This window comes from Hipposideros armiger, unplaced genomic scaffold (genome assembly GCF_001890085.2).
Source record: "Hipposideros armiger isolate ML-2016 unplaced genomic scaffold, ASM189008v1 scaffold_1155, whole genome shotgun sequence".
Taxonomy (NCBI): Eukaryota; Metazoa; Chordata; class Mammalia; order Chiroptera; family Hipposideridae; genus Hipposideros; species Hipposideros armiger.
Genome location: NW_017732505.1, coordinates 75955 through 102484, shown reverse-complemented (window position 1 = coordinate 102484; position 26530 = coordinate 75955). Strand labels below are relative to the sequence as shown.

The 26530-nt window shown below is 52.9% G+C and overlaps 3 protein-coding genes across 5 annotated transcripts in view; 1 reads left to right on the top strand and 2 right to left on the bottom strand.

Annotated features, from left to right (window-relative positions):
• Nucleotides 1-3493: 3493 nt before the first annotated feature.
• Nucleotides 3494-16765, bottom strand: TGFB1 (transforming growth factor beta 1). Its single transcript, XM_019632629.1, has 7 exons — nt 15778-16765; nt 12553-12713; nt 11282-11399; nt 9564-9641; nt 9249-9396; nt 4283-4436; nt 3494-3789 (listed from the first exon to the last, which is right to left on the bottom strand). Exons 1-7 carry the CDS (start codon nt 16130-16132, stop codon nt 3631-3633), a joined length of 1173 nt encoding a protein of 390 aa, XP_019488174.1. The 5' UTR covers nt 16133-16765; the 3' UTR covers nt 3494-3630.
• TMEM91 (transmembrane protein 91) overlaps nt 14040-26530 on the top strand; it is a 23985-nt gene continuing 11494 nt past the window's right edge. Inside the window, exons 1-2 of one of the 3 annotated variants that reach the window (XM_019632632.1) lie at nt 14040-14306; nt 25196-25255. In XM_019632632.1, coding sequence (XP_019488177.1) covers nt 25232-25255 — 24 coding nt within the window. In that variant the 5' untranslated portion in view covers nt 14040-14306; nt 25196-25231. Of the gene's footprint in view, nt 14307-24147; nt 24235-25193; nt 25256-26530 lie in introns of those variants that run through there. The other 2 variants (XM_019632631.1, XM_019632637.1) reach the window with 2 other exon arrangements.
• B9D2 (B9 domain containing 2) lies at nt 17622-24306 on the bottom strand. The gene is made up of 4 exons (XM_019632638.1): nt 24136-24306; nt 23571-23662; nt 20559-20684; nt 17622-18217 (listed from the first exon to the last, which is right to left on the bottom strand). Exons 2-4 carry the CDS (start codon nt 23656-23658, stop codon nt 17904-17906), a joined length of 528 nt encoding a protein of 175 aa, XP_019488183.1. The 5' UTR covers nt 23659-23662; nt 24136-24306; the 3' UTR covers nt 17622-17903.

Sequence of the window (26530 nt, the reverse complement as noted above, 5' to 3'; positions counted from 1 at the left end):
GGCAGCAAGCTTGCTGGAGACACCCCGTACACACAGACATGCTCAGAACACCAGCAGCACAAACACTGGGAACTGGCACACACACACTGAAAACACAGCTCGTGTAAGAAACACAAAACACTTCCTGGAAACACCTTTCTCACAGGCCCATAAACATACACACAAAACAACCACATTTCAAGTCAAACTCACACTGAGGATGCACCCACCAACTCACACCTGGAGAACAACAACAAAGATGTTGACAAAATTCAGACAACACACCCCAGGTATATGAACCACTTGTACACACAGGCTTGCCGAGTCACATGTGTCAGGACACAGAGCCCAGAGCGCACACCAATGTGGACAGCAGATACGCACACCAGAAACGCAGCACTCACCAGCACGTGGTAGTGACTGAATGTGTGTTGGGAACATGCACACTGAAAATCCCCAGTGACACCCAACACAGCCTGCAGGCACACAGCTGGTGTGTTAGACACCCCCTTGCTAGACACACACATTGGGGTCCCAGATACATTCAAACTCACATTAGAAACAGAAGAGACACCAACATTCTGGATATCCAGAGACTTAGGGGGCAGGGGCGCTCTCTTCTCCCCCACCCTCTCTCCCACTGACCCGTGTCCTAGGTCTGTCTGGGGCAGGGGGCAGGAAGACCTCTTCTGGCCCTGCTTCCTGCCCCTTGGGGGCCTGATGGGAAGCTGGGGCTCCAGCCAGAACCCAGGCTCCCCCCAGGATTTCCCTCCCTGCTGAGGCTGCCTGCAAAGGCCAGGGAGGGGAGCCGGGCGCCCCCTACTCCTGGTCCTACCCCTGCAGTTAGCTGAGCGCTTGAGCTGCCTTGTCCCAACAGGGCCAGGCCACCCGCAAAGACGTGGATGTGGGGGGCAGGGCAGGGGGAGCACGAACGGGGCAGGAAGGTGCTGAGCCCGCAAATTTCCTTCCGCAGCAGCGGGCAGGTGGGCGGGGTGTCACAAGGGAGTGGCTAGGGCTCAGCTCGGGCGACAGACTAGTGGAGTGTGAATCCCCAGGTTGTAGCCAGGACTTGTCCTGAGGCCCAGGCACGAGCTGGGCGTGTAAGGGCCGCGATCCTGGGGGTGTGTCTGAGAGTGTAGGACTGCTCCGTCTGGGACCCGGGGTGTGACAGTGTGTCTGGCTATGACGGGTCAGCTGCCGTCTACAGGGCTGTGTGGGACTCCCCAGGCCTGACTCTGTGGGGACATGAAATGTCAGACTGAGTGGGCACAACCACCTGGCAGTCTGTGTGACCGTGACGTGTCAGATCTCCGTGTGTGGTGTATGTCTGGGTGGAACTGTGCCGGGTCAGGTCGTGTGCATGCGCAGTATGCCTGTTTGTGACCGTGACCCCATGGAGGATGTTTGTGTAACTGCCGGTGGGTCCCTGCCCAAGTCTCTGTTTCATTTCCTGATGGGGCTCCGATGCTGTGAGGTGTGTGTCTTTATGTGGCACTGTCTCTGAATCTGTCTGGTGTGTAGGGGTTGCGACCGCAACCCTTCAGAACATATTTGTGTGATTGTGTTTTGCTGTGTCCTTATTGAAGTCTCTGCTTGTATCAGGTCCTAGTGAAACTCCAAGGCTGGATTGTGTGTGTGAGATGGGATGGCAAGTGTGGGCTCTGACTGCCGCCAGGGGTCCTGCAGGAGTGTGTGTGTCCACCGTGGCTGTGAGAGGTGAGTGTGTTTGCGTGGCTGTGGGACATTGTCGATACCTGAACCTCTCTGTGTGAAGTGTGAATGTATGTTGCACATGTGCCAAGTCCTCATGGGGCTGCAGTGACTACAGTCCACGTCACTGTGTCCTTTCAAAAGTGTCTCCATACATGAGGCTGGTGACTGGCTGCGAGTCCTTGCATAGTGAACTCCTCCTGCCCCCACCCCACCCCCGCCTTCTGTGGCTCCCAGACCTGGGGCAGGAGGAGTAACCACATTGCTACCCTGGGCTGGGCCGGGCTGGGAGAGCCCCAGGGCCCACTCATCCAAACCTAGTGCCACCCAAGGGCAAAGGAACATGGGTACTCACACCATCCTCCCCCAGGGCACCGCTGGGCAAAAGAACAGGTCAGGGCTCCTGGGAAGGGCAGGGGAGAGGGATGGGGGAAATTGAAACCTGGGAGGAAGAGGGGAAACCAAGAAGGCGAGAAAGAGGAAGCAGGAGAGAATTCACAAGCAAGACCACAGCAGATGGGAAGAAAGGAGGCACAGAGAGAAACCTGCTGTGGCTCAGGGCACCACCATCTCTCGCCTGGACAACTGGTCTCCCTGCAGTCACCTGTGTGTCCCCCACCCCACCCCCATTCAGTGTACTCTTGAGCCCCAGCCAGAGAGACCCTCTGAGCACCTAAGTCAAATCACGCCTCTCCTCTGTTCAGAACCCCGTCATGGCTCCCATCTTCCCCAGAGAACAAGTTCTCACAGGTTCCCACAGGTCTGATGTGGTCTGGGAAGCCGTACAAGTGCAGAAATTATGTGCAGAGACCCTGAACTCCCAACTGCCTGCGTTCTCAAGTCCCAGCTCTGCAGCTTGCTAGCTGTGTGACCTTAACCGATGACTTAACCTCACTGTGCCTCAGTATTCCCATCTGTACAGTGGTCTCTATCGCAGGAAATAGCAAGCTTTTTCTACAAAGGGACAGATAGCAAATATTTTTTATTTTGCAGTTTCTACTCAACTCTGCCCTTATAGCACTAAACAGCCAGAGACAATCTGATTCACAGCCGTGCTCCAATAAAACTTTATTCACAAAACAGGCAGCGCGTTAAGAATTTGCCTGCAGGCTGTCGTTTGCCAATCCCTGCTCTGCTGGACTGTGGGGCAAATGCAGCGAGCTGGTAGATTCATACCTGGCATGGAGGATTGTTATTACTCTGGCCTGTGAGTGTTACCATCTGACTCAGCTCCCAACACCCTTCCCCTTACCCCTCCCTTCCAGCCACACTGGCCCTGTTCCTCCCTCCCTCACCCCAAGTTCATCCCTACTTGTAGTCCTTTTCTTTTGTCCTCCTACCAAGAACACTCCGCCAGGCTGCCTTTAAGTCCCGAATGCCACCTCCTCTGAGAAGCTCTCCCTCCTCTCCAAAGCCATCTCTCACTCCATCCTGCTTTCCTGTCTTCTGTGCCACTTACCATGTCTGTCTCCTCCCCAGAAAGTAGGTTCCTGGTGGGCAAGAACTATTCCGTTAACCTCTCTGGGCTTCAATTTCCTCACCTTTAAAGTGGATGTTAGGAGAGTCCCTGTCTCTCAGAGTTTTGTTATGGTGATTAAATGAATTAAGGCACTTAGTACAGGCTCAAGGTGCTCAATAAATAAATCTAGTGTTCACCAGGAGCACATGGATTGTAAGAAATGCTCAGTAAGTGCCTGAGGAGGGGCAAATGAACGATGGAGAGAGTCAGAAAGCAGATGGAGTGGGAGTCCCAGAACGTCAGCGGGGAGACTCAGTCAGGCGCCCAACGACACACAAACCCCAGTCCTCTCTCCACCTTTAATAGGCCCCGGGGTGGGCTGGGGGGGAGGGGCCGGTGTCCTTAAATACAGCCCGGCAAGGCGGGCGGGGGGCGGGGCCGGGCCTGCCGGAGGGCGGGGCCTGCCGGCGCGAGGCGGGGTCTCAGCTGCACTTGCAGGAGCGCACGATCATGTTGGACAGCTGCTCCACCTTGGCCTTGCGGCCCACGTAGTACACAATGGGCAGAGGCTCCAAAGCCTGCGGCACGCAGCACGGCGCCGCCGATGCGCCGGGGTTGTGCTGGTTGTACAGGGCCAGGACCTGCGGGCGGGGTCAGGGCCGGGGGTCACGGAAAGGGTGCCCCCACTCCGCCAGCCGCTCCCCATCTCCCTCCGTCTTATCTCACCGGGTTAGGTCTCCATCTCTGCCTATCCCCACTTCCCACTCTTGGCTTGTATCGTAATCTTTCTCCTTCCACCTTCCTAACTCTGAGTAGATCAGTCTGTGCACTCCTGCCTTTCATTCTGTCTCTCCGTTTCTCTCTGTCTCCTTCCATCTCTCTGCCTCTCCTCCGCCCAGCCCTCCTCCCCGCTCCCCAGCAAGTTGCTCGGTCTCCGTGGGTCTCCCAAATCTCCATCTCCCTCTGCGTCGTGTCTCGGGCCCGTCTCTAGCTTCTCTCCCATCTCTTTATCACCCCCTCCTCAATCTCCCTGTCTGTCTCTACTTCTCCCCACTTTTCCTCTGGTTGGACCTCTCTCCCTCCCCTCCTTCGGTCCCTGCTACCTCCGGGTTGGGGTGGAGGAACCAGACGCACCTTGCTGTATTGCGTGTCCAGGCTCCAAATGTAGGGGCAGGGCCCCAGGCAGAAGTTGGCGTGGTAACCCTTGGGCTCGTGGATCCACTTCCAGCCCAGGTCCTTGCGGAAGTCGATGTAGAGCTGCCGCACGCAGCAGTTCTTCTCCGTGGAGCTGAGGACAGAGCGGGAGGAACCCGGGTCAGGACGACCAGCCAAGCCACTCCACCCTCACCCCCTGCAAAGGTGGGCCATGCCTCTCTTCCCCCGGTGTATGTCTCTGTGTGTGTGTGTGTCACCCTGGCTGCCCCCGCCCCCACGGTCTCCATCTTGATCTCTCTTGCACCCCCTGCGATAACTGCAACAACAGGCTTAGTAATGACAATAGTGAACACTGATAAAGCACTTCCTCTAGTCAAGCGCTGTGCTAACAGCATCACAATAAAAAGTATCTCATGCAGTACTCAAAACAAGCCTGTAAGAAGCCAGGTGACCATCCACAGGGAAGGCAAAATAAATCATGGGACATCCACACACTGGAACATAAAAAAACATAGTGCAGCTCTACACGTGCTGACATGTTCTACATGTGCAACAAATGTTCATTGATCTACTGCTGGGCTGGGATTGGGGACTTGGTACAAACAAAATTGACAGAAATCCCTGCCCTCTGGGGCCACATGCTAGACTAGAGACTGTCATGTTGCTCCTCTGCACTGCACGTGTCTCCATCGCACTCTGGGCAAATGCCGGAAGTCCTTACCATGAACCACTAGGCACTACTGGATCTGGCCAATCTCAACTCCCTTTCCACTCTCACTCTACTCCAGCCACACTAGCTTCCTCATTGTTCCTCAAACAGTCCTACCCCAGGGCCTTTGCACTTGCCTTTGCACAGGTTCCTTCTGCCTGGCTTGCTATTCCCATAGATATCCACTCTGGCTCATTTCTTCACTTCATTTAGATGTATGTTCAAATGTCCTTCACTCAGGGAGCCTTAACTCCTAGAACAGCCTGGCATGCAGTAGGTGCTCAATAAACAGTCAAACAAATGAATGTCATCTCCTCAGAATCCTTCCTAGACCATCCTATCCAAAATACCAATCAATCCAAATGATTGTTAATTTCACTCTGTAACAACAGCATTGCAAGTATTCAATAAAATATGAAAATGTCTGTATTCGAAATGGGACAAAATCTTAATACCTGTGGAAGCTGGACGAGAGTTTATGGGAGTTCATTATACTATCCTAGTTTCTTGTATATACATTTGAAATTTTCCATAATAAACAAATTTCTTAATCAGAATAGGAAAAGTAAACAGTCCCCAATATCTCTTTCTGTCCCTTTCCTCTGATTTATTTTTCTTCTTGGAACTTACAGCCACCTGCTCTTTTATTTATTAGATTGATCTGTTTATCTGTCTTCCTATGAGGACAGGACTTTTTGTCCATTTTGTCCCCTAATATAGCCCCAATAGCTACAACAGTGCCTGGTACACAGTAAGCACTCTGCAAATACTGGATGTATAAATTAATTGCTCAACATATTAGGTTTTTAAAAAGCATGTTGCAGAATAGTGGTGTATAAGACGCTACTGTTCTGGACTCATGATCTCTGTCCCACGCTCAGATCCAAAGGCCAGTCCTCCCGAGCTGGGGCCTAGGTTTCTGCTTGTCTGCAAGGACCTGGGGCATTTTATTTGCAGGCCCCTGGGGCCGAGATGGGCAGGGAGCTTGGCTAAAAAACTTGACTCAGGGACAGTGAGAACACTTTATATTGTAAGTTCATAACATGTGAAAGAAACACTATGCAAAGTACCATGTGATCTGAATTCTGTTTTGCATAAAGCAACTGGAAAGAAATATAATAAATGTTGACAGTGACTTTTTACATGTGGTATGATGGGTAATATCTTTTATATTTATATTTGTGTGACATTTATATTAAGTATGGCGGATGATCCTTCTGTATTTTCCAAATTCTTCACGGTATTACTTTTAGAATCAGAAAAAAACATGAAAAGAAAATGCATCTTCTCCCTCACCCCCACCCCACCGCCACCCCCCAAAAAAATAAGACTACCATTTGTTTGGGCAAAATAAAAATATGTATGGATATGTATGAGTGTTTTGTGCAGAGACTCTCTGGAAGTTAGACACAAATATAATAAAAGTGGCTGCCTCTTCAGAGAGGGCTTGGGGGGGTCAGAGCTGGAGGGTGTCTGAGATCCTTTCTAGGTTTGGTCCATGTGCATTTATTTACCTATTCAGACAGTAATCAATAGAAAATTCATCAATTAATTTCAAAACCCTGCAAGGCAGGCCTTACTATTATTCCCATTTGAAGCCTCAAGAAACTGAGCCTCAGGGAAGGATGTTGCCTGCTTACATATAGCTTGTAGGGGTTGGAGCTCGGGGCCAGGTTCACAGACGACTCTGTGTCACTGAAGAGCCAGTGACCTCATCTGCCCAGCACGACCATGTCCGCTCAAGCAGAGGGGAAAGCGGTGATGACACAGGATCTTCTGGAGCAAGACAAGACCTTTCCAAGAGCCACAGGGCCCTGAAACGGGAGTCAGGAAACTGAAATCCTTAAGCTGGCTCCTCCTCCATAGTCTGGTGAGGCCTCAGTTTCCCCATCAAAGATGTGGGGGATATTGGATCAAATAAGATGTTAATAACCTGAGGACCAAGGAGGCATCAGGAAGTCTATGTATGGGCTTAGGGAGGGTCCTGAGCCCCCCCAAACCATATGCACATATGTGTGTATGTATGCACATATTTCTAGGGAAAAAGGTTCCTGGCTTTTGGCTTCTCAAGGGGGTCCTGGACTCACAAAAGTGGAAGAACCAGTGTCCAGAATAATCTTTCATTTCTGGCTGGGGTTCTGAGGGCCTATGATTTGAATAGTTTGTGATTCTTCTATTATCCAACTCAGCAGCTCTCCATCTCTGTGTGGGCCCCAGGAGCAGCAGCAGCATAGCCTGGGAACTTATAGGGAATGCAAATTCTTGGGCTCCTCCCCAGACCCCTTGAATCAGAAACTGGGGGTCGGGGTGGGAGACAGCAGGCCAGATTTAACAAGCCCTCCTGGTGATCCTGCGATACACACAGTCTGGGCCTTTGCAAAGCTCTTGGAAAGCTCCTCTGCCATCCAGTCCATCTGCACCCAACAGCGGCCTGATGAGTAAAAGAAACCCACATGCAGCCCCAGGGTAGGCCAAGGGGCCTCACATCCACGTTGGATGCTGGGGAAGGGGTGAGAGAGGCTTCCCAGTGGAGATGGTGCTTGAGCTAAGATCAACTTTTTATTATGGAAAGCCTCAAACATACACAAAAGCAGAGAATATCGTATTGAACCCTCATGTCTGCATTACACAGCTTCAACACTCAGCAAGTCCCGGCCAACCTCACTGTATTTATCTGTACCCCGAGCCATTTCCTTTGCCCTATATCATTTCACCCACAGTTATTTCCATATGTATCTCCAAGAAATTAGGGCTATTTTAAAACATAACCACAATACCACATAAGAAAACTTAACAATAATTCCTTGATATCATCAAGTATCTAGCTAGAGTCCACATTTCCCCAACTGTCTCATAAACATCTTTTCGTTAAAGAGTCTGTACAAATAAAGATCCAAATAAGGTCTACACATTGTAGCGGGTTGGTATATCTCTTATAATTCTTTTTAAAATCTACAGAACCATCTCTTTGTCTATGTCTTCCCTTTGCACTGTATTTGTTGAAGAAACCGAGTCCGGTTTCCCACGGTCTAGGTGTTGCTGACTGCACGCTTGTGGTGGTGTTTAACAGGGTCCACCATCCCAATATTTTAGAAAATTGGTAGTTGGATTGACCATCTTGATCAGCTTCAGGTTCGATTTTTTGGCAAGACTTCCTAGGAGATACTGTGTCCCTTTCCATGGAGGCTCACATGGCCAGCTGCCTCACTTTGTAATTAGCTATTGGCACTCAACACCTCAATCCATTCATTCTTTCATTGGGGTTGATGGGCTGAGCATAGGACCCGGTGGTGAAGGACCGTGGGAGCAAAGCTGACTTTCCAGCAGGGGAACAGCATGTGACAAAGCCCAGTGGCACGACCAAAATATTAAGCAAGGGAGGGACACGGTCAGGTTATCATTCTACATTTGCAATATTCTGATCTGATCTGAATTTCAAAATTCTAGAAATCCAACGTTTCCACTTTCTTAGACTGCATCTCAAGATTCTAACACTCCAACAGCATTTCCAGCTTTCTAGGACTCCCACATTCCAACTGCCCAGGGTCTTGGCATTCTTGAATTCCAATATTGCAAATACGGCATTCCAACATTCCACAGCTCTGAGCCCATCACTCAAGAGGTGCAAGCTGCCACTTTCTAAGCTCCCAGCCTTCCAAGAATCTAACATTCCAGCCCTGAGCCCCAACACTCTAGGATACCAATATTCTGGCTTTCCCCAACTCCATTTGTAGATTCAAACATTGAAACACAGGATTCCACCATTCTAAGCCCAAACTTTGAGGACTCCAATCTGCCAGTACTGGAGGCTCCCATCAATCAACGGGTATAGGAATCCAACACGAGCAACCTTCCAATTCTGAAATCCCAAATTCTAGGATCCCAACACTCCTGGAGTCCAACATTGTCAGATTTCAATCATTAACACTGAATTCCAGCACCCTAGAGTCCCAACATTCTAGAACCCCAACCTGCCAACAACACAGGAACCGAGCATGGCAACCCGCCAATGCTGAGTTCCCACGTTCTCGGTGTTCAACATTCTAACAATCTCTGATTCCCACACACCAGCAAAAGAAAAGCAACCGAATCGCAACATTCTAGGACTTCCAGGGCGCACATCCCAGCATTCCAGAACTCAAACCTCATCTCCTGAGCCCCCCCCCAGACCAAAGGGGACGCCCGCCCAAGTAAAGCACCAGCCAGGCCTCCAGGCTGGAAGGCCTCAGTCTTCACCTGAAGCAGTAGTTGGTGTCCAGGGCTCGGCGGTGCCGGGAGCTCTGCAGCTGCAGGGCTCTGTCCAGTGGGGTGGCCATGAGGAGCAGGAAGGGCCGGTTTATGCTATGGATGGTGGCCAGGTCACCCCGGCGGCCAATACTGATTCCTGTTTTAGTTTGGGAGTCAGGAGGTGGGGAGAGACACATACACACCCTCTCAGATGGATGAATGGGGGCACGGGCAGGGGGAGGGGGTGACACACATACAAACACATGCACACACGCGCACACACACACACTGCACAGGACACTGGGACGGAGCAGTGCGCCTCACCGTTGATTTCCACCTCGAGCTTGTTCTCTTTGCTTTCACAGGAACAATGGGCACTGAGGCGAAAGCCCACCATTTCCCCTGTGGGAGTAAGGAGATGGGAGCCAGGGTGAGGGGGTGACTAGCCCAGGCCCTGGCAGAGGAGGAAGGAGCAAACCCCAGGGGGCTCCCTCCTTCCACTTCCTCTGCCTGCCCTCCCTGCACCCGGTAGCTCCGGTTCTTGCTGCCTCCTCCTCCTTTGCCTTCAGGCCTCACTAAGCTCACAGGTCACCTCCTCCAAGAGGCCCTCCACTGTGACATCATTTTATTTTCTCCAGAGCACTGACCCTCTCGGACATTTGTATTTGGCTATTTATTTCCCTCATTGTTCTCAGTGTTGAGCAGGATGCATGGGGGCAGGGACCCTTGTTTTCTGTTCCCTGCAGGGCCTGGCCAACAGTCATAAAAACAAACATCTACAGATTGCACACTGGGCTCCAGGCTTGTTTTAAATGCTCTGTGGGCATTATCTCCTTTAATCCTCACCAAAGCTTCCCATTTTACAGATGAGGATGCCCAGGCACACAGAGAGAGGAGATGGTTTGCCCAAAGTGGGAAAAGGCAGGGCTGGGATGCACGTGCACTCCCAGATTCTTGCCCCAGGCAGCTGTGGGAGAAGGTCTTCTGGAATGAATGAGTGATTTTCTAAGTTCCTACGATGTGCTCGACCCTGTACCAGGTGCTCTGGACTCAGCAATGACCAAACAGGCCTTTGTCCAGCTGCCCCGGGCACTCCTCCCAGCTCCCACCTGCTCCTTAACCCCCATCCTTTCATCTGGCCAAATCATCACATATCCCATGAGTCTCAACAGAATCACCCTCAACCAGGAAGCGCTCCCAGACCCCCACTCCAGATGGGTTTGGGTGTCTTCTCTGGGCTCCCGCATCCAGGCCCTGATCATAATGGTCATCACTTCCTGCTAGGGCTGCGGCAAGACTTCCTAGGTGTCTAGAAAGGACTGTGGGCCCCATGAGGACAGGACCTAGAAGCCATCTTAATTACCACTGTGTCCCCTGCACCACTGGCATAAGGCCAGGCACACAGCAGGGACCTACTGGCATTTATTGAATAGTGGCATGAATAAGAGGGAGATTAGGAAAGGAGATATGGGCACTGTGGACTCAGCCAGGACAAGACAGACACCATCTTCCTTCAGACAGATCAGATGTGTCAGGCTCTCCCCAGAATCAGGGTCTTTGCACAACGTGTCCCTCTGCCTCCAATAGTCTTGTCCTTCCTTCTTTCCTAGGCCGGTCCCATTCATCCCTCCTACATCAGCTTCAAAGTCCCATCTTCCAGGAAGCCTTCCTTGACCCCAGGCTGGGCAGGCACCTCCTCTGGGCTTCCCATCCCAGGCCTGCCCATTCTAGGGCATTACTATTTGGTTTACAGGTCTTTCATCCCCTTTCCACACCCCAGCAATGAACCATGAGCAATGTGAGGGCAAGGATGGGGCTGTTTTGGTCACTGCTGTGTCCCCAGAATCACCCAACCCAGAGCAGGTGCTCAGGAAATGAATCAATCCATTAATCATTCAGGTTTGAGTGTCTGGGAGGAGGGCCAGGTCTCAGCTGTTTGGCACCAACATAGGGTAGGGGGATGCTACGCAGGGTAGCCCTAGGACAAATAATGGGGTTGACCCCATCGCAAAAAAGGGGCGGGGAAGACAAGCAATCCTCACCTCTGTGGCTTAGCCACTGCCGAACGATTCCAGTGACCTCAAAGGATAGCCACTCAGGCGTGTCGCTGGGGGCCAGCAGCTGGTTGCTGAGGTAGCGCCAGGAACTGTTGTTGGATTTCTGGGGAATGATGAATGATAGGAGAGAGATAGTGGGTAGTTGATGCCACGTGCCCCCATGTTCACTGACTGCACACCTCACTCCATGACAGGCCCTTGGACAGTCCCCTCCCAGACATCCATCTGTGGGGCCCCGAGAAACGGGAAGGAGAGCGCTTTGGGCTAGGGGTCAAGGCATCTGGGCCACTCGGCCTTGGCCTGGCCCCCTTTGGGCTTGGACAATCCACAGTACTAAGATTCTCCTGCAGACATCTTGGGCTTCACTCAGCATACAGTTCTGCAAATTTGACACCCTGAATTCTGAGTCTATAACTTTCTAGGCGCTTATGGTAGAAGTCATTTATAACTCCAGGGTTTGACAGCATCCCAAGAATTATGCAGTCAATGAGCCTAAGACGTTCTAAAAGCCTAATGTTCTACAAGTCCAGGAGTCTTTCATGTCACAAGCCTCGAAGCTGCAGACTCCTGAAGCTGCAGACTCCTGACATCCATATGGAATGACTCTCCCGGGCTAGACAGAACATTCCAGGAGCCAGCAGCATAAAGCTGGATTTTCTAGACTCCAAGAAGTTAACATCAAAGTTCCCTTGTTGTAACAGTCTAACATCTAAGATCAAGTCGCAAGTTCCATATAACATGGATTCTAGGTCACATGATCTTCTAGAGATTCCAGCCTTTCCAGAGGTCCCATTCTCAGTCTTCCTGAAGGCTCCAAATCTTCTAGAACAGAGCTATCCAAGAGACTTCTCTGAGACAATGGAAATGTTCTTTATCCGTAGCATCCAAAATAGCCATTAACCAAATGTGACTATGGCTGCTTGAAATATGGCCAATGAGACTGAGGAATTAAATTTTTGCTTTTATTTAATTTTAATCAACTTAAATGGCCACATGTGGCTAGTGGCTACTATATACGACAGAGCAGGTTGAGAGCCCCCAACTTTTCTAAAGATTTCAACTTTCAAGAGTCCTGCGTTCTAGAGTCCAATTGCTAAGATTCCAGCCTTCTAAATAGTTAGCGTTCTAGGGTGCTAGGAGTCGGAAGGTTTCAAAGAGCCCTATGAGTCCACGATCTGTACTCCTCCATCCTTTATGGCCTGTGTGGACCCTGCAGCCACCTGCTGTCCAGTTGCCCCACCTGGCCCGTGCCCCACCTGATACAGCTCCACGTGCTGCTCCTTTTTCAATTTGTGCCTCTGCATACGCAGCTCTGCCCGGGAGAGCAACTCGGGTTTGGACACTGCTTCCTGGAGCTCCGATGTGTTGAAAAACATGTATATGCTGTGTTCATTATGCTTGAATGTCTCATAGATTTCTAGGCAGAAGGAGTGGAGAAGGGAGATGTCAGGAGTGTGGCAGGGGTGGGGAAGCCAGCACACTCCAAGTCTAAGAGCCAAGAGCACTGGGTTGGAATCCAACCCTGACACTTTTTAGCTGTGTGGCCTTGGGCAAGTGGCTTGCCCTCTCTGGATTTGTTTCCTCCTCCTAACCACCCTTCTCTCACTTCATCTGGAAAGGGTCCACTCAGTAGAGGTTGGCACCAAAGGTGTACTCCCCCGCTTCCTCAGGCCTCCCCAGCACTTGCAGCCTCAAATGCAAGTTACATGGCAGTGTACGGTCAAGGGCATTTGGAGCAGACCATGTTTCTATTGCCTTCCACCTCTGTGACCTTGGCAAATCACATTCCCTCTTGAAGCCTCAGTTTCCTGCTATTCTTTGGGAAATGGCTTCCACATCAAGCTCCCTGCCTTCCAACCCCGGCTCTCCTAGCGGAAGTGCTATGTAACTCTGGGCAAATGAATTCCTCTCTCTGCGCCATATTCTCACCTGTAAAACAAGGAACGACTGCGGGGTGAGCGTGTGAAATAAGTGACATGATGCAGATAAAGCATGCAGCACGGAGTCTGCACACAGTAGTCACTCTCATGTGTATGCTAAAGCACCGCTCACTGATTGCCAGGTGCTATTCAAAGCACTTTGCATTTAAACTTCACAACAACCCCATGAGGAACATACTATGATTGTACCTGTTTTATTGATGGGGAAACCGAGGCACGAAGAGATTAAGAAATTTGCCCCAAAGTCACATAGCTAGGAAGCTGCAGAAAGGGATTCAAACTCAGGAAGTGTAGTCCCAGAGACTATGATCTCAACCGCTAGGGCCATGCCACCTCCCTGCTAATATGACATTTATTATTGTTGTTGTTGTTATTATTATTATTATTAATTGTTTCATCCCTCAGCTGGTTAGAGAAGGCAAAGTGCATTCTAGGTAGGAATGGCTTAGGGGGGTTAGAAATTTAGGAAGAGTGTCTACTAGTCCAGGAAAAGTTTGGGGTTGGGGTTGAGGGAACAGGCCAGGAACTTCTGGATCAACTGGGGCAACTGCTTTAGGCCTCTGCAGTGCGGGTGCGAAAATGGGAAACAGGCTCTGATGAGAAAGGTAAAAGGAAAACCCCTTCTGTGGGCTCCCTTTCCCTACTCCTCCCGACTCTAGCCGGACCAGCCCCTCCCCCCCAATAAGCCCTATCTTGGCCCAGCGGTTACTCAGCAACCCCCAGAGGAAGGATAGAGCTGGGTGGGGAGACAGATAGGGAGGAAGAGTGAGAGGAGGGGCAGGCATCGGCGGAGGGGGAGGAGGAGAGGGAGAGAACGCGAGACAGAGAGAGGTGGGGGGAAGTGTGGAGGAGAAAGAGAGAGGGAAGAGATGGCGAGACAGACACTGGGAGACCCACACACGGACAGAGAGACTAATGGAAATGCGGGAGAGATGGGAAGACTGAGAGAGGCACACGGGGAAAGAGCAGAGGGTACGGGGACGAGACGGAGACAGTCTGTGAGGAGAGGAAGGAAGGTATCAGTGTTCAAGAAATCTCTACAAAGACGGTGAAGCTACGAAGGAAAAAAGGTGAGATAAGACATGGGTGGAGATGGGCGTCATTTGGCTGGTGCCCCAGTTGGGCGCACAAAGGGGCTGGGGACACTGCCCCACAAGGCCACTGCCCAAGAGGGAAAGTTCAAGGAGGGAGGCCCCGAGCCTCTGGGACACTTGGGATGCCTGGGTACCCGGGTGGGCGCCGACGGGGTTGGCCCAGCGGTAGCCCCGCCCGGAGCTGGGGTGAAGAGGGCCGGAGGCACTAGCGCTGCGAGGGCGGGGACCGGACCTGCCTCGTCTCGCCCCAGGCTCCTCGCGCGATCCCCGCCCCCCAGGGCACGGGAAGGAAAGGGAAGGGAGCGAGGGCGGGAGGGGCGGCCGGACGCTGGGGTTTCCCCAGCCTCCCGGAGAGGAACTGGCACCTTGGGGTCCGGATTCTCAGCCTTTAGCACTGCGGGGTCCTCCTCCTCCTTCTCCCCCTCACTTCCGGACGCGCAACTCCTCCCCCCACCCGCGCGTGGCACCCACGTGGGGCTTCCTCACCCCAATCTTGTAGAGTCGCACCCACCACCGCTCCCCCTACGGCGGGACTCCTCGTTCAGCCCATTCCCTTCCATCCCGCGGTGTGGGGGGCTCCCGGATCCCAGTAGGACACCGTTTCTCTCTCCTCCGCCCCTCTCCCGGTCCACATTTCCCACGCTGTCTCTCCTTTCTGTAAGCCCCTTCCCACGACCCGGTATTCTAGGTTTACTGGGGGCTCGCTTTCCTCAGCTGGGCTTCCTCCTCGCACGTCCATCTGCGAAGTACTCAGGGCACCTACCCGGGCATCCCCGGTCCCCCAGGGGTCGCCACTTCTTTCCCGCAAGCTTCCCTCTTCCTACGACCTCGCGCCCCTTCCTTCCCCGCATTTCTCACCCCCTCCCCTCCCCTCTCTCTGTCCCACCCCCTCAATTCCGCGTGTTCCTGGGGCCTTCTGCAAGCTGGTCCACTCTCCATTTTCCTGGCACCTCCGGGCTTCGCTTTACCTAGCGTTTCTGTCCTCCTTTCATCTTCCCCCCTCACGACCCCTGAGCTCTGCGTCAGCTTTCCCCACTGCTTCTCCTTGCTTAGAACTGGGGTCTTCGCTTCTCCCAAAGCGGGCACCCTCTCTGCAGCCCCTACCCTACGACCCCCACACTCTAGTGCACCCAACAGCCGAAAGTCTTTTCTACCCCTCCCCCATTGCTTCTCTCCCTCTGGGGGACTCCCCCTCTCGATCCTGCAGGTTCCGGTCGCCTTCTAGAAGCAGTCCACTTCGTTCACTATCTCTTCTTCAAGACCAGATACCTGGGGGGTGGGGAGCTCGGCCCTATCCTCTTTGGGACTCCTTCCCACGTTCCCAGCGGCCCCCCGGGGGTCCTCTCCAGTCAGTTTCCTCCGCTAGTAATTTCCTTCCCCTGACCCCCAGCACGCCGGCGCCCGCTTGGGGCTCCCCTCAAGGGTCCCCCTGCCCCTCCGAGCTCACTGTGGCTATTTTCCACCGTTAACACGCGGGTGACCTCCTTGGCGTAGTAGTCCGCCTCCGGCTCCGGCTCCGGCTCGGCGCTCTCTCCCGCCACCCGGTCGCGGGTACTGTTGTAAAGGGCCAGCACGGCTTCGGGCAGCGGGCCGGACGGCACATCCCCCTGGCTCGGGGGGCTGGCGAGCCGCAGCTTGGACAGGATTTGGCCGCGGATGGCTTCGATGCGCTTCCGCTTCACCAGCTCCATGTCGATGGTCTTGCAGGTGGATAGTCCGGCGGCCGGCCGGCCGGGCGTCAGCACTAGTAGCCACAGCAGCGGCAGCAGCAGCGGCAGCAGCCGCAGCCCGGAGGGCGGCATGGGGGAGGCGGCGCCCCCCGGCACTGCCGAGAGCGCAAGCGGGGCTGGGATGGGAAGAGGGAGGCCCCACCCCTACAGGGGCTGGGGGCGGGGGGGCTTCTCCCGTGGAAAGGTAGGAGGCCCTGCGGGAAGGGGGAAGTTCAGGCCCTCACGGAGAACGGAGGGGAAGCTCTGGTGGGTCGTTTCTCGGTATCCCACGGAAAAACCCGAGATGGGCGCGATCTGGTACCAGAGGTGGGTGGTCTTGATTAGGGGTGCTGAGGCAGGTCTGAGAGAGATCCCGTCTCCCAGACCCCGGAGAAGTGTCCTTGGATGCGCGGAGGCTCAGGAGGGGGGCGTGCGTCCGAGGTCTCGGGGTCAAGTCTTCGCGGGAGTCGGGTTTGTGGTTCCCGAGGGCTGGTCCGGAATAGGGGCGCCTGAGGGACGACGTGTAGGCACGGAGGGAGCAAGCGTCGGAGGCGGTGGGGGAGCAGTTTGCGGTCACCAAGTCCTGCCTCCTCGCCGGGCAGCGCCGAGCCAAACGGTCCCCGCGCCTCCGGATCCCAGCGGCAGCGGAAAAGTCTCAAAACTTTTTTTCCTCTTCTCCCTACCAGCTCGTCCCTCCTCCCGCTCCTCCTCCCCCTCCTCCCCGCAGTGGCGGCGGCGGGGGCGGCGGCGGCGGCTCGTCTCAGACTCTGGGGCCTCGGGCTGCTTCTCGGCGGCTCCTTCCTCCGCTCCCGGCCGAAGCCGACCCGGTGGATGGCTCCGAGCCGGGGGGGTGCCCCGGAGGGGGCGTCCCCCCTGCCCCCGGCCGGGGGCCTCGCTGTCTGGCGGATCCGCGGTGGGAGGAGGGGGGTGGGACGGCCCGGGGCACCAAGGGCGGCGGCGGTGGCGGGGACCGGCTGGGGCGGCGGGGGGTTTTGAAGCCGCCCCGGCCCCACCCAGGAAGCGCGCGGGGCGGGGGTGGTCCCCAGGGGTGAGGGCATGCGGGGGGCCGGGCCACCGTTCTCAGCTCGCGTGGGCGGGCTCTGAGGGGGGTCCCTTAAGCCCCGGGGGAGGGGGCGGGCACCCCGGCCCCGCCCCACGAACTGGGTGCTGCCTCCTGGCGGCCGAGCGCTACCAAAGCAGGCGACCCGGATGCGTGTGGCTTTGAGGACTGCGTGGGGGGGCGGGGGGGCGGGTCACCGAGAGAATGAAGACCTGGCGGGGAAGGCTCAGTCAGAGGGTGGGGACACAGTTTACAGGGAATCAGAGGAGGGGACCCAGAACGGAGAGTGGGGAGCTAGGGGAGAGGGTCAGCCTGATGTGGGACCTAGTGGGGAGAGGGGCACAGAGGAAGGGGAGTTACAAGGAGAGGGGGTTCATAAGAGTGGCACTCAGAGTGGGGAGGAGTTTGAGGCAAAGTATGGGGGAGGCAGGTCTGTCAGTAGGTGGGGGTCTGAGGAAGGAGGGTATCAGTGGGAGGATGGGGCACAGGCTATTTGACAGGTCAGGAAGGCACCCACACCTGTCAGAACTGCTTTCCTTTATTGAACATTTCCATATGCAAGGCAGCCTCTTCTCCCCCAAAGCCCTGGCACCCCACACACTTGCTGTCTCCATTTCACAGATAGGGAAACTAGGCCCCAGAGGGACAGCTACTGGGCTTGAGGTGCTAGCCAAGACAGAAGTCTTACATGCCTTGGCTTGGGGCAGGTCTGACGGTTTCCAGAGCCCACGCTTCTGACCACTGTGCCATCCTGCACTCACTGGGTGTCCAGGGTGGGGATGGGGGCCAGCGAGGCAGGGTCCCTCAGCATTCAACACCATAGCGGTCAAAGTGGCGCAGCAGTAGACCCAGCTCGAGGTGCACGGTGCCACCGGCAGCTGTGTGCAGGCGATAGCGGTCAGCCCCACTGTAGATGGTGTCCCCATGCAGCAGCTGAGGCCCACCACCCACAAAGGCCCGTGCCAGCTGCTCCCGCCAGCTGCCCAAGGGCCGCCACGTGGGGCAGTCCAGCTGGTGGGTGCCTGGACTGCTGGGTACATGGCAAAAGCCATAGCCTGCAAGTTGGCAGCGGCCAAAGCTGTCCTGGGACCAAACCTGGAGATGGAGCCGGGGCCAGCCTGCAGGACAGGAGGGAGGGAAGAAGGGATGGGGACAGCCTGGTCTCCAGCTTCTGGAGCCCCACTTCCTTGATCCCCACTGGAGACCCCAGGTAGTCCTTTCCCCCTGGGTTTCTTCCCCAGCCTCTTCTCTGGACTCCCACCCCCACATGGCAGCCAAAGGGATCTTTCTGAATCCCTGTTCCTCCCCTGTTTAAAGCCCTTCCATGGCTCCCCAGTGCCCTCAGTATAAAGTCCAACCTCAACATTCAAGGCCCTTTGGATCTAGCCTCTGCTGACTTCCCTCTCTGTCTCCATCCCAGGGTGGCCCAGTCCCCAGGGGAGTGAGCCGCATGGGCCTTGTCCTGGACACCTCCTTTCTTCCCTCCCCTGTCCCACCCTGTCCTCTCTGGGCTCAGGGACTTCCTTCTCTCTTGCCCGCTCCAACCCACCTTCCACCTGCCATCTGGAAGCATCTTTCTCCCCCTCCCGTAGGTTTCCCATTGTCCTCAGAATATAGTTCAGCTCCTCAGCTCGGTAGGCAAAGCTGTTGGAGATGGAGCCCCATTTCACCCTCCTTTCTGAGCCCCTCTGAGCTAGTCACTGTTTCAGAAGCTGGGGACACATTGGTGAACAGAACAGACAAAACTTCTTGCTCACGTGTAGCTGACATCCTAGACAACGAACATAGTAAATAAGCAAATTATAGGGTATGTCAGATGGTGATAACTGCTCTGGAGAAAAATAAAGGTGGGTAGGGTGGGGGTGGGGATGCAGTTTTAGAAAGGGGGGGGGATCAAGAAAAGCTTCACTGAGGTAACATTTGAGCAAATGCTTAAAGGAGAGAAGGAATGGGCCATGTGGACATCTAGGGAACAAGGCTCCCAGCAGAGGCAACAGCCAGTACAAAGGGCCTGAGATGGGAGCTGCCTGGTGGGACCAGTGCGGCAGGAGCCCACTGAGCGAGGGAGAAGGGAGGAGGGGACAGCACCAGATCATGCAGGGCCTTGTGATCATGGTAAGGCTTTGGCTTTTATCCTGAGAGAGATGGGACACAGAGGGTTCTTAGCACAAGAAAAATGTGACTTAGGTGTTTCCAGAGGGACAGTCTATGAGCTTGGGGTGGGAACACCAGTGAAGAGGCTACTGTGATGGCCCAGGTGACAGTTTAGGGTGGACAGATCAGGGTGCCAGGGGAGAGAAGAAGAGAAGTGGTGAGGTTTAGTATGCATTCCAAAGGTAGAGCCAATGGGGCTTCCTGATGAACAGAAGGGGGATGGGGAGCGGTTCAGGAAAAGGGGCAAGGATGTTATGCCCACACTGAGGGTCTGGGGGGGTCTGAAGAGTGAAGGGACAGTCGCCTGCCTCACCCTCCAATCCATCATCTTTTAAAGGCAAAATCCGACTTCTTAGTCGCCTGCTGTGGCTCCCTAGCACCGTCAGGAGATGGCCTCAGCTCTGCGGCCTGGCATTCAAGGCCCTGTATGGCCTGTGCCCGACCACCTCACCCCTGTAGTCCTGCTTTCTCTCCGTCCTCCAGATGCCCTGGCTCACTTTATACCCTTTGTGCCTTCTGCGCACAGCTCTCTGCCTTGAAACCTCTTCCTTCCTTCCCTCTGCCTTATTAGCCTGGCCCTTCACAGCAAAGCTCAACCATCCCCTCCTCCAGGAAGCCTTCCCTGAACCCCCTGGCAGTCAGGAGCCTCCTCTTGGTTCCCACAAGCCCTCTACAATCCCCCATCCCAGCCCTGCCCGCTCTGGGCTGCCACTTTCTGGGGACAGCTGTCTCCCCCATGGGATGGTGAACCCTGTGAGGACAGGGCTGGGGGCTCTCAATCACTGACATCTCCCTGGCATCACCCACCACAGGCACTCAGTAAATACTATTTATACTGTTGAATTATATGGCATATTTACCTAGGCTATTTCCTGGAATCCACTCCTAATGACCCAAATTTTCCATCAGAAAAGATTTTCTGATACCATTCCTCCCCCGCACACTCATTTCCCCTCTGAACAGCTGAGGAGCCCTGCCTGAGAACAGCCACCAGCCCTGCCTCTCTCTATAACCCCTCCCAGCTTCCTCCTGACTGAAGACTCTCTTGGTTTGTCTCTTTGACAGCCACCTCCTTTCTCCCCCTGGTTCCCACCTTCCCCCTTCTCCCTCCACCTCTGGCCTCTGACACACTCTACAGCCAGCCCAGGGAAGTCTCAGATCAGTCTCTCCAGGGCCAGGCCTGGCTAGGAAAGGGACCCAAAGGGCAGGGGAGCAGGGACAGAACTTGGTGTTCCCAGTCTCAGCAGCATGGAGTACTAACGCCCCTCCCCTCACCTTGGCCCAGGGCCCAGGCTAGGAACCCACCTTGGAGGCCTTTGGTGGCGAAGTGTAGGTCGATGGGGTGGGACCAGTAGGCCATGTCCCCTATTTGGGGGGTGTCCACCTGCGTTTGGCCCTCCCGTATGCCTGACAGGAGCTTCCATGCTGCCCCTGCAATGAGCGAGAACACTGATGAGGCCGGGAGGGGTGGGAGGCAGCCATCAGGAAGGGGATGCCACTGTGGCTGTAGGACCCCGTTTCTCCCTGGCATTGGGGGGCAGGGGTTACAAAATGTAGACTCTGGGGCCAAATGTCTGGGTTCAAATCCTGGGACTACTACTTCCTGCCTGTGCACCCTTGAGCAAGTTAACCTTTCCCTGCCTCAGTCTCCCCATCGGGTGTATTAATAATGCATTCCTTGTTATTTTGTAAGCAGATTGAATGAGCTAATACACACAAAGCACTTAGAACAGTGCCTGGGGCATAGTGAGTGCTGGATAAGTGTTGGATATCATTTTGTTATTATTCTTACCCCACATTTAGAGGCCTAGTCCAAGGACTAAGATGGAGACAAGGGTGCCCTACATAAAAAAGCATAAACACACTGTGAAAGGCATATAATAATACCAGTCCTAATGAGGGTGATGATAATGGCGAAAATGCACCAAATGTTTACCAAATGTCCGATGCTGTGCTAAGCACTTTCGTGATGAATTAGTTTAAGCCGCCCTCTGGGACTCTTAATCCCCATAGCCCATGAGGCCCTGCATGGCCTGGCCTGTACCTCCTCCATTCCTGAACTCATCTCCCATCACTCTCCCCATCCCTCACCACCCTCTAGCTTCGCTGGTCCTATTTTTGTTTCCCTCCTCGGGGCCTTTGCACTGGCTGTTCCCTCTGCCTAGAAAGCTCTGTTCCTGGATGTCCCCATGTCTGGCTTTTTTTCATCCCTCAGGGATCAGCTCAAGTGCCCTCACCCTCACCCTTCTATCCTAAAATAGGCCCTATCATATTATCTCGTCTCATTTCTTTCTAGTACCCACCACTATCTGTAATCATTACACTCATTTCTTTATCTGCTTGTTTATTTTGTCTCCCCTTCTGTGAGCCCCTGAAGAGCAGGAAGCTTGTACACTGCTGGATCCCCAGGACCTTAAACCCAGATCTTGGTACACAGAAGGTGCTCAATAAATGTCTGTTGGACAAATAAGTGAACCCAGGAGGCAGGTACTAATACTGAGGGTGCCAAAAAAATGTATACACATTTTAAGAGATGGTCAACGTTGCTCAAGCAGTAGTTTGCCGTAATCAGGGAGTGTCTGGATGCTGATGGTAACCACTTTGAGCACCTCTTGTAGTTGCAGAAGTCAAACATGCCTTGTATTCATCTTTTGTTATATACACATTCCTAAAATGTGTATGCATTTTTTTGGCACCCTCTGTATAATCCCCATTTTACAGGCAAAGAAACAGACTCTGAGAAGTCAAGTCAGTTGTCCATTCCTTCTACGCACATTTATTGAACATGTGCTGTGTGCCAAGCACTGTTCCCCATGCTGGAGGTACAGCAGGACCGCAGCAGACCAAGGTCCCATTGTGGAGTGGGACTCAAACTGAGCTCTGTCTGACTGCAGAGCCCAAACCCTTTATCCAACTGCCCCCCAAGCTCTCTGCTGGATTAAATGCCCTCCACAACAGCCCCCTGAAATAACAAAAACCTTATGAGTTGTTGCTCCCTTTGGGCCAGGAGAGGAAAGTACCAGGCCTTGAGTCAGGCTTTTCACATACAATACTTCCCAACACCCCTGTGAGGGACAAATATCTCACTTTACAAATGAGGAAGCTGAGGCTCCAAAAGGGGAGGGAAAGCACCTGCCCAGGGTCACAGAGCAGGTGAATGGTGAGGCCCAGAATGGAAACCAGTTCTGACTCCAGAGCCTGCCTCTTGATCCTCTCTGCTGGAGGACCACAATTTCCCAGGGAATCTCAACCACCACCCTGGCCACAAGTGGAATTGCAAAGGACCCAGGGCCAGAAGAGATGATGGTGACAACAGCCACACTCCTTTCATGGGCATTTATCTGTGCTGGGCAACACATCAAGGACTTTACAAACAGGATCCCATCCAATTTGTACATGAGCCAGGCGGACACTTACTGAGCACTTACTAGGCCAAATCCTCTCCTAAGTGCCATTGTTATTCATTTAGTCCTCATAACCACCCCATGAGGTAGATGGTAATTGTTATTATTCCAAGTACAGTCAGGGAAATCAAGGCAAAGACACGCGTCAAGGTCACAAAATTAATAAGCAACCGCTGGTTTTGAACCCAGGCAGTCTGTGCTTTTAACCTCAACGCTATGCTGCCTCTTAGCTGCTATTAGCTTCATTTTCAGACAAGGAAACTGAAGATTGGTCAAGTCAAATTAATAGGTGGGGGAGTTGGTATTTGAGTTCAGATCTGGCGGTCCTAGCCAAGCATGACACGATACCAGGCTATACCGTCTCACATGGGGAGGCATGAAAACTGGGCCCTCCGAGATCCCTCCCGGTCCATGTGGATGGACGTGGATGACTGCCAGAATGGGGCTCCTACCTTCTCTCAGAGAATTATGAACACAGGAGGGTGGCCTCTCTGTAAATCTGGGATGGAAATTTTCCATTGTACAGTAACTCAATAAATGGAGACTGTTAAGCAAAGAATTAAGAGCAAGGAGGGACTCAGGGCACCCCTAAGACAGCGAATGAAGTCCTAGCCCTAGGGCTAGGGCTGTACATGTAGTGTTCTGAGGATTGGGTTGTGTATGTGTGGTTTAGCCTATAGGCCCATATCCTTCGGGGGGGGGGGTGTTCAGAGGTGGGAGCCAGAGCCTCCAGAGATGGGGTGGGAAGGGGTAAGAAGGGAGCCTGAAACTCACATGTACAGTGTGGTCAGGGCTAGGAGTCCTGAGAGCCGATTTAAGACAAGAATCAGGGACTGGGCCAGTGGCTCAAGGGAGGAGGGCGGAACCGCTAGGCTGGGGGTCTGCTGGGGAAATAAACCAGGCCCAGCAATACCTGTGTGGACGCCCCACTTGCAGAAGAGGCTATTTTCTGAGAAACCGGTGGCCCCCACGATCTGCCCAATCACGTGCACCTCAGCCATGGCCCTGAGAGGAGAAAAATACAATCACAGCCCTGTGATGTACACTATTTCCACTTGACAGATGGTAAAACTGAGGCTCTCCAAATAAGGGGCAGTACTAGGATTCCAAGTTAGTTTCGTCAAACCACTGAAGCTGGGTTCTAAACCATGAACCTAACTGCCTTTCCAGGAGAGCCTCGAAAAAATGAGGGTTGGGCACAAGAGCTGGCGCCTAACCCCGCGGGCCCCTAAAATAACCTCTTCCTCTTAGTGTAGCGGAAAGCCCCGCCTCAAGGGCCTATGGCCCCGCCCACAAGCGCAAAAGCTCCGCCTCCTAGGGTCGTCGGCTCCCCCCAGCTCCCTGAGCCGCATGCATATTAAGTGCAGGGCGGCCAAGGCCCCGCCCCTAAGCATACGCATGCGCTATTCCTACTTCAGAACACCTAACCGTTGGAAGGGGCGAAAATGGCAGCGGGTATTGGAGTTCACGGGCCTGACCTGTCTCTCTCTCCGCGAGCGCTGACTTCCCAGGCCTAGTTCGCGTCTCTCCCAGGACCTTCCAGGCAGCGAGAGATCTGAGGCTCCGATCCTTTCGAGGTTGCGCCCGCTTTTGGCCTCCCTGGTTGTTGCTAGGGCAACAGCTGCCGCCCTTCCTTGCCTTTCACCCGCCCTGCGGGTCGCTTATTGGCCCTAGCTTCCCTTGGAGGCGGGGCTAATATGTGATGGACGTTCTCTCCATTTTGGGAAAAGCGTCTTTCCACAACGCGGGTCTGCCATTTGGGGCGTGGCCTGGCAGTCGCCATCTTGAGTGTGGCTGAGGAAGTTTTAGCGTCGACTGTATTTCCCAGATAACTCTCTTCACAAAATAGGCATCGATCCCCCATACCCCTCCAACCTCCCCACCAACGGGGACCACCAACCAGAGACTTAAGTCAGGGCCAAGGGGGACTCTCCCTCAGAAGAGTGCATTATCTTGCCTCATGACTGGAAAAAAAAATCCTTCCACATTCAGAGATATTCAAGAAGTTGGGGAGGGGTTTTCCTTCCTTTTTTTTAAAACTCCCCAGGCTTCAAGAGACTGATAATCCAACTTCCCTCTCAGAAATACTGCCTGGTTCTTCTTTAGTGCTGATTCTGAGCAAGGACAGGGGTGTGGGGAAGGGGTCGAAATGAGGAACTGAGGCCCCTTTATCTGCAGAAAATCCGCTTCTAGAAGGCTGGGCTCTGCCAAGTAACTTGTCTTGTGACTTTGCACAGCTCTAAGGTTTCAGTTTTCTCATCCATGTAGCGGGCACAAGGAGAATGACTGAGTCAGAGGCTCTCTTCTGATTTCCTGAGCAGTGCCTTTCCCACTTTCTAAGTTGAGTTGAACCTTAGTGCCTTATTTCTCCAGCCCAGACCAGGAGTCCAAAGGGAACTTACTCCCTTAGTCCCTCACTTTTTAGCAAAATGGGGCAACATCTCAATAGGATAATATTTATATAAAATTATTCAATGGGATAACATTTCACTATAGGTAGACTTGAAATCTACATGTATTGTTATTTCTTTGTTTCAGCCCCCGGAAACTGATCTTTTTGCGTGCATAATTTCCATGAATCCTCAGACATCTCGCCAGGTAAGTAATATTATCAGCTTAATTTAAGATGAAAAAATTGGAGCAAAATCATTTGCTTTAAGCCAAATTGATCATAATTCCATCTGACTCTGTCCCAAAACTTTGTTCTTAACCTCTCTGCTAGCCTACCTCTCTTGGATACATGTCTCCCAGAATCAAAGGATTATGGGGTGTCAACTAGATGCTGTCACTTCCCACATCCAACCTGTCATCAAGTCCTGTCAATGCTCCTTAAATATTTTTTCTTCAATTGGTTTCTTCCCTACACGCTGATATTAGTGATTTAAGAAAGCGCTTCCCAGGTCAACTGCCTGGATTTAAGTTTTGGCTCTGCCCCTTCTGTGTGAACTTCAGCCTCTCAGTGCTTCATTTTCTTCATCTGTAACATGAGAATGAATGATAATACCCACCTCGGACTATTATCAGGATTTAATGAATGTATGAAGTGTTTTAAAATATGTCCACAGATTCTTTGATAACCCCTTCTTTCATTAGGTAGAACCTAATTCCTCTCCCCTTGAGAATAGGCTGCACTTCATAACTTGCTTCTAGCTAACAGAATGTGGCAGAAGTGTTGTGTGACTTCCAAGACCAGGCCATAAAATGCATTGAGGCATCCTCCTCCATCTCTCTCTTGGATGGTTCACTTTGAGAGAGGTCAGCCAGCATGATGTGATAACTGTACAGCAGTCAGTGAAGAGACCCAAATGAGGAAGAACTGAGGCCTCCTGACAACAACCCGCACCATGTGAGTGACCGGTCTTGGAAGCAGATATTTCAGGCTCAGTCAGATCTTCAGATTGCACTTGACCAACATGCTAACTGTAGCTTCATGAGCCACCCTGAGCCAGAACCACCAGCTAAGCCGTCGCCAGATTCCTGACCTACAGAAACTATGTCAGTGATAAATAATTGTTGTTTTAAGCCACTGAGTGTGAGGGGATAATTTATTATGCAGCAATAATAGATACCGAATACAAATTTAGGACAGTGCGTGGCACATAGGAAACACTATAATGTTTGCTAGTATTACTGGTTTTTATTGTTACTGAAATGAAATATTTTACATATTTTTACAAGAAGCACACTGAATAGTTATGTACTTTTTGCTTTTTATTTTTTAACTTTTAAAAAATTTTGTTAAAATATGCATAACATAAAATTTATACCTGAACCATTTTTTTTTTAAGATTTTTATTGGGGAATTGGGGGGATGGGAACAGTGCTGGGGAATTGGGGGAAGGGGAACAGACAAGTTGCTGTCATTTTGTTCTT

Excerpts from the sequence above, each read along its gene's own strand:
- B9D2 (XM_019632638.1), bottom strand. The coding sequence starts at position 23,658 with ATGGCTGAGGTGCACGTGATTGGGCAGATCGTGGGGGCCACCGGTTTC. Across the intron at positions 20,685-23,570 it reads CAAGTGGGGCGTCCACACAG|GGGCAGCATGGAAGCTCCTG; the intron begins GTATTGCTGGGC and ends CGCTCATTGCAG. Across the intron at positions 18,218-20,558 it reads CGCCACCAAAGGCCTCCAAG|GCTGGCCCCGGCTCCATCTC; the intron begins GTGGGTTCCTAG and ends CCTGTCCTGCAG.
- TGFB1 (XM_019632629.1), bottom strand. The coding sequence starts at position 16,132 with ATGCCGCCCTCCGGGCTGCGGCTGCTGCCGCTGCTGCTGCCGCTGCTG. Across the intron at positions 9,642-11,281 it reads GCAGTGGCTAAGCCACAGAG|GGGAAATGGTGGGCTTTCGC; the intron begins GTGAGGATTGCT and ends TTACTCCCACAG. Across the intron at positions 3,790-4,282 it reads TGGACACGCAATACAGCAAG|GTCCTGGCCCTGTACAACCA; the intron begins GTGCGTCTGGTT and ends CCCCGCCCGCAG.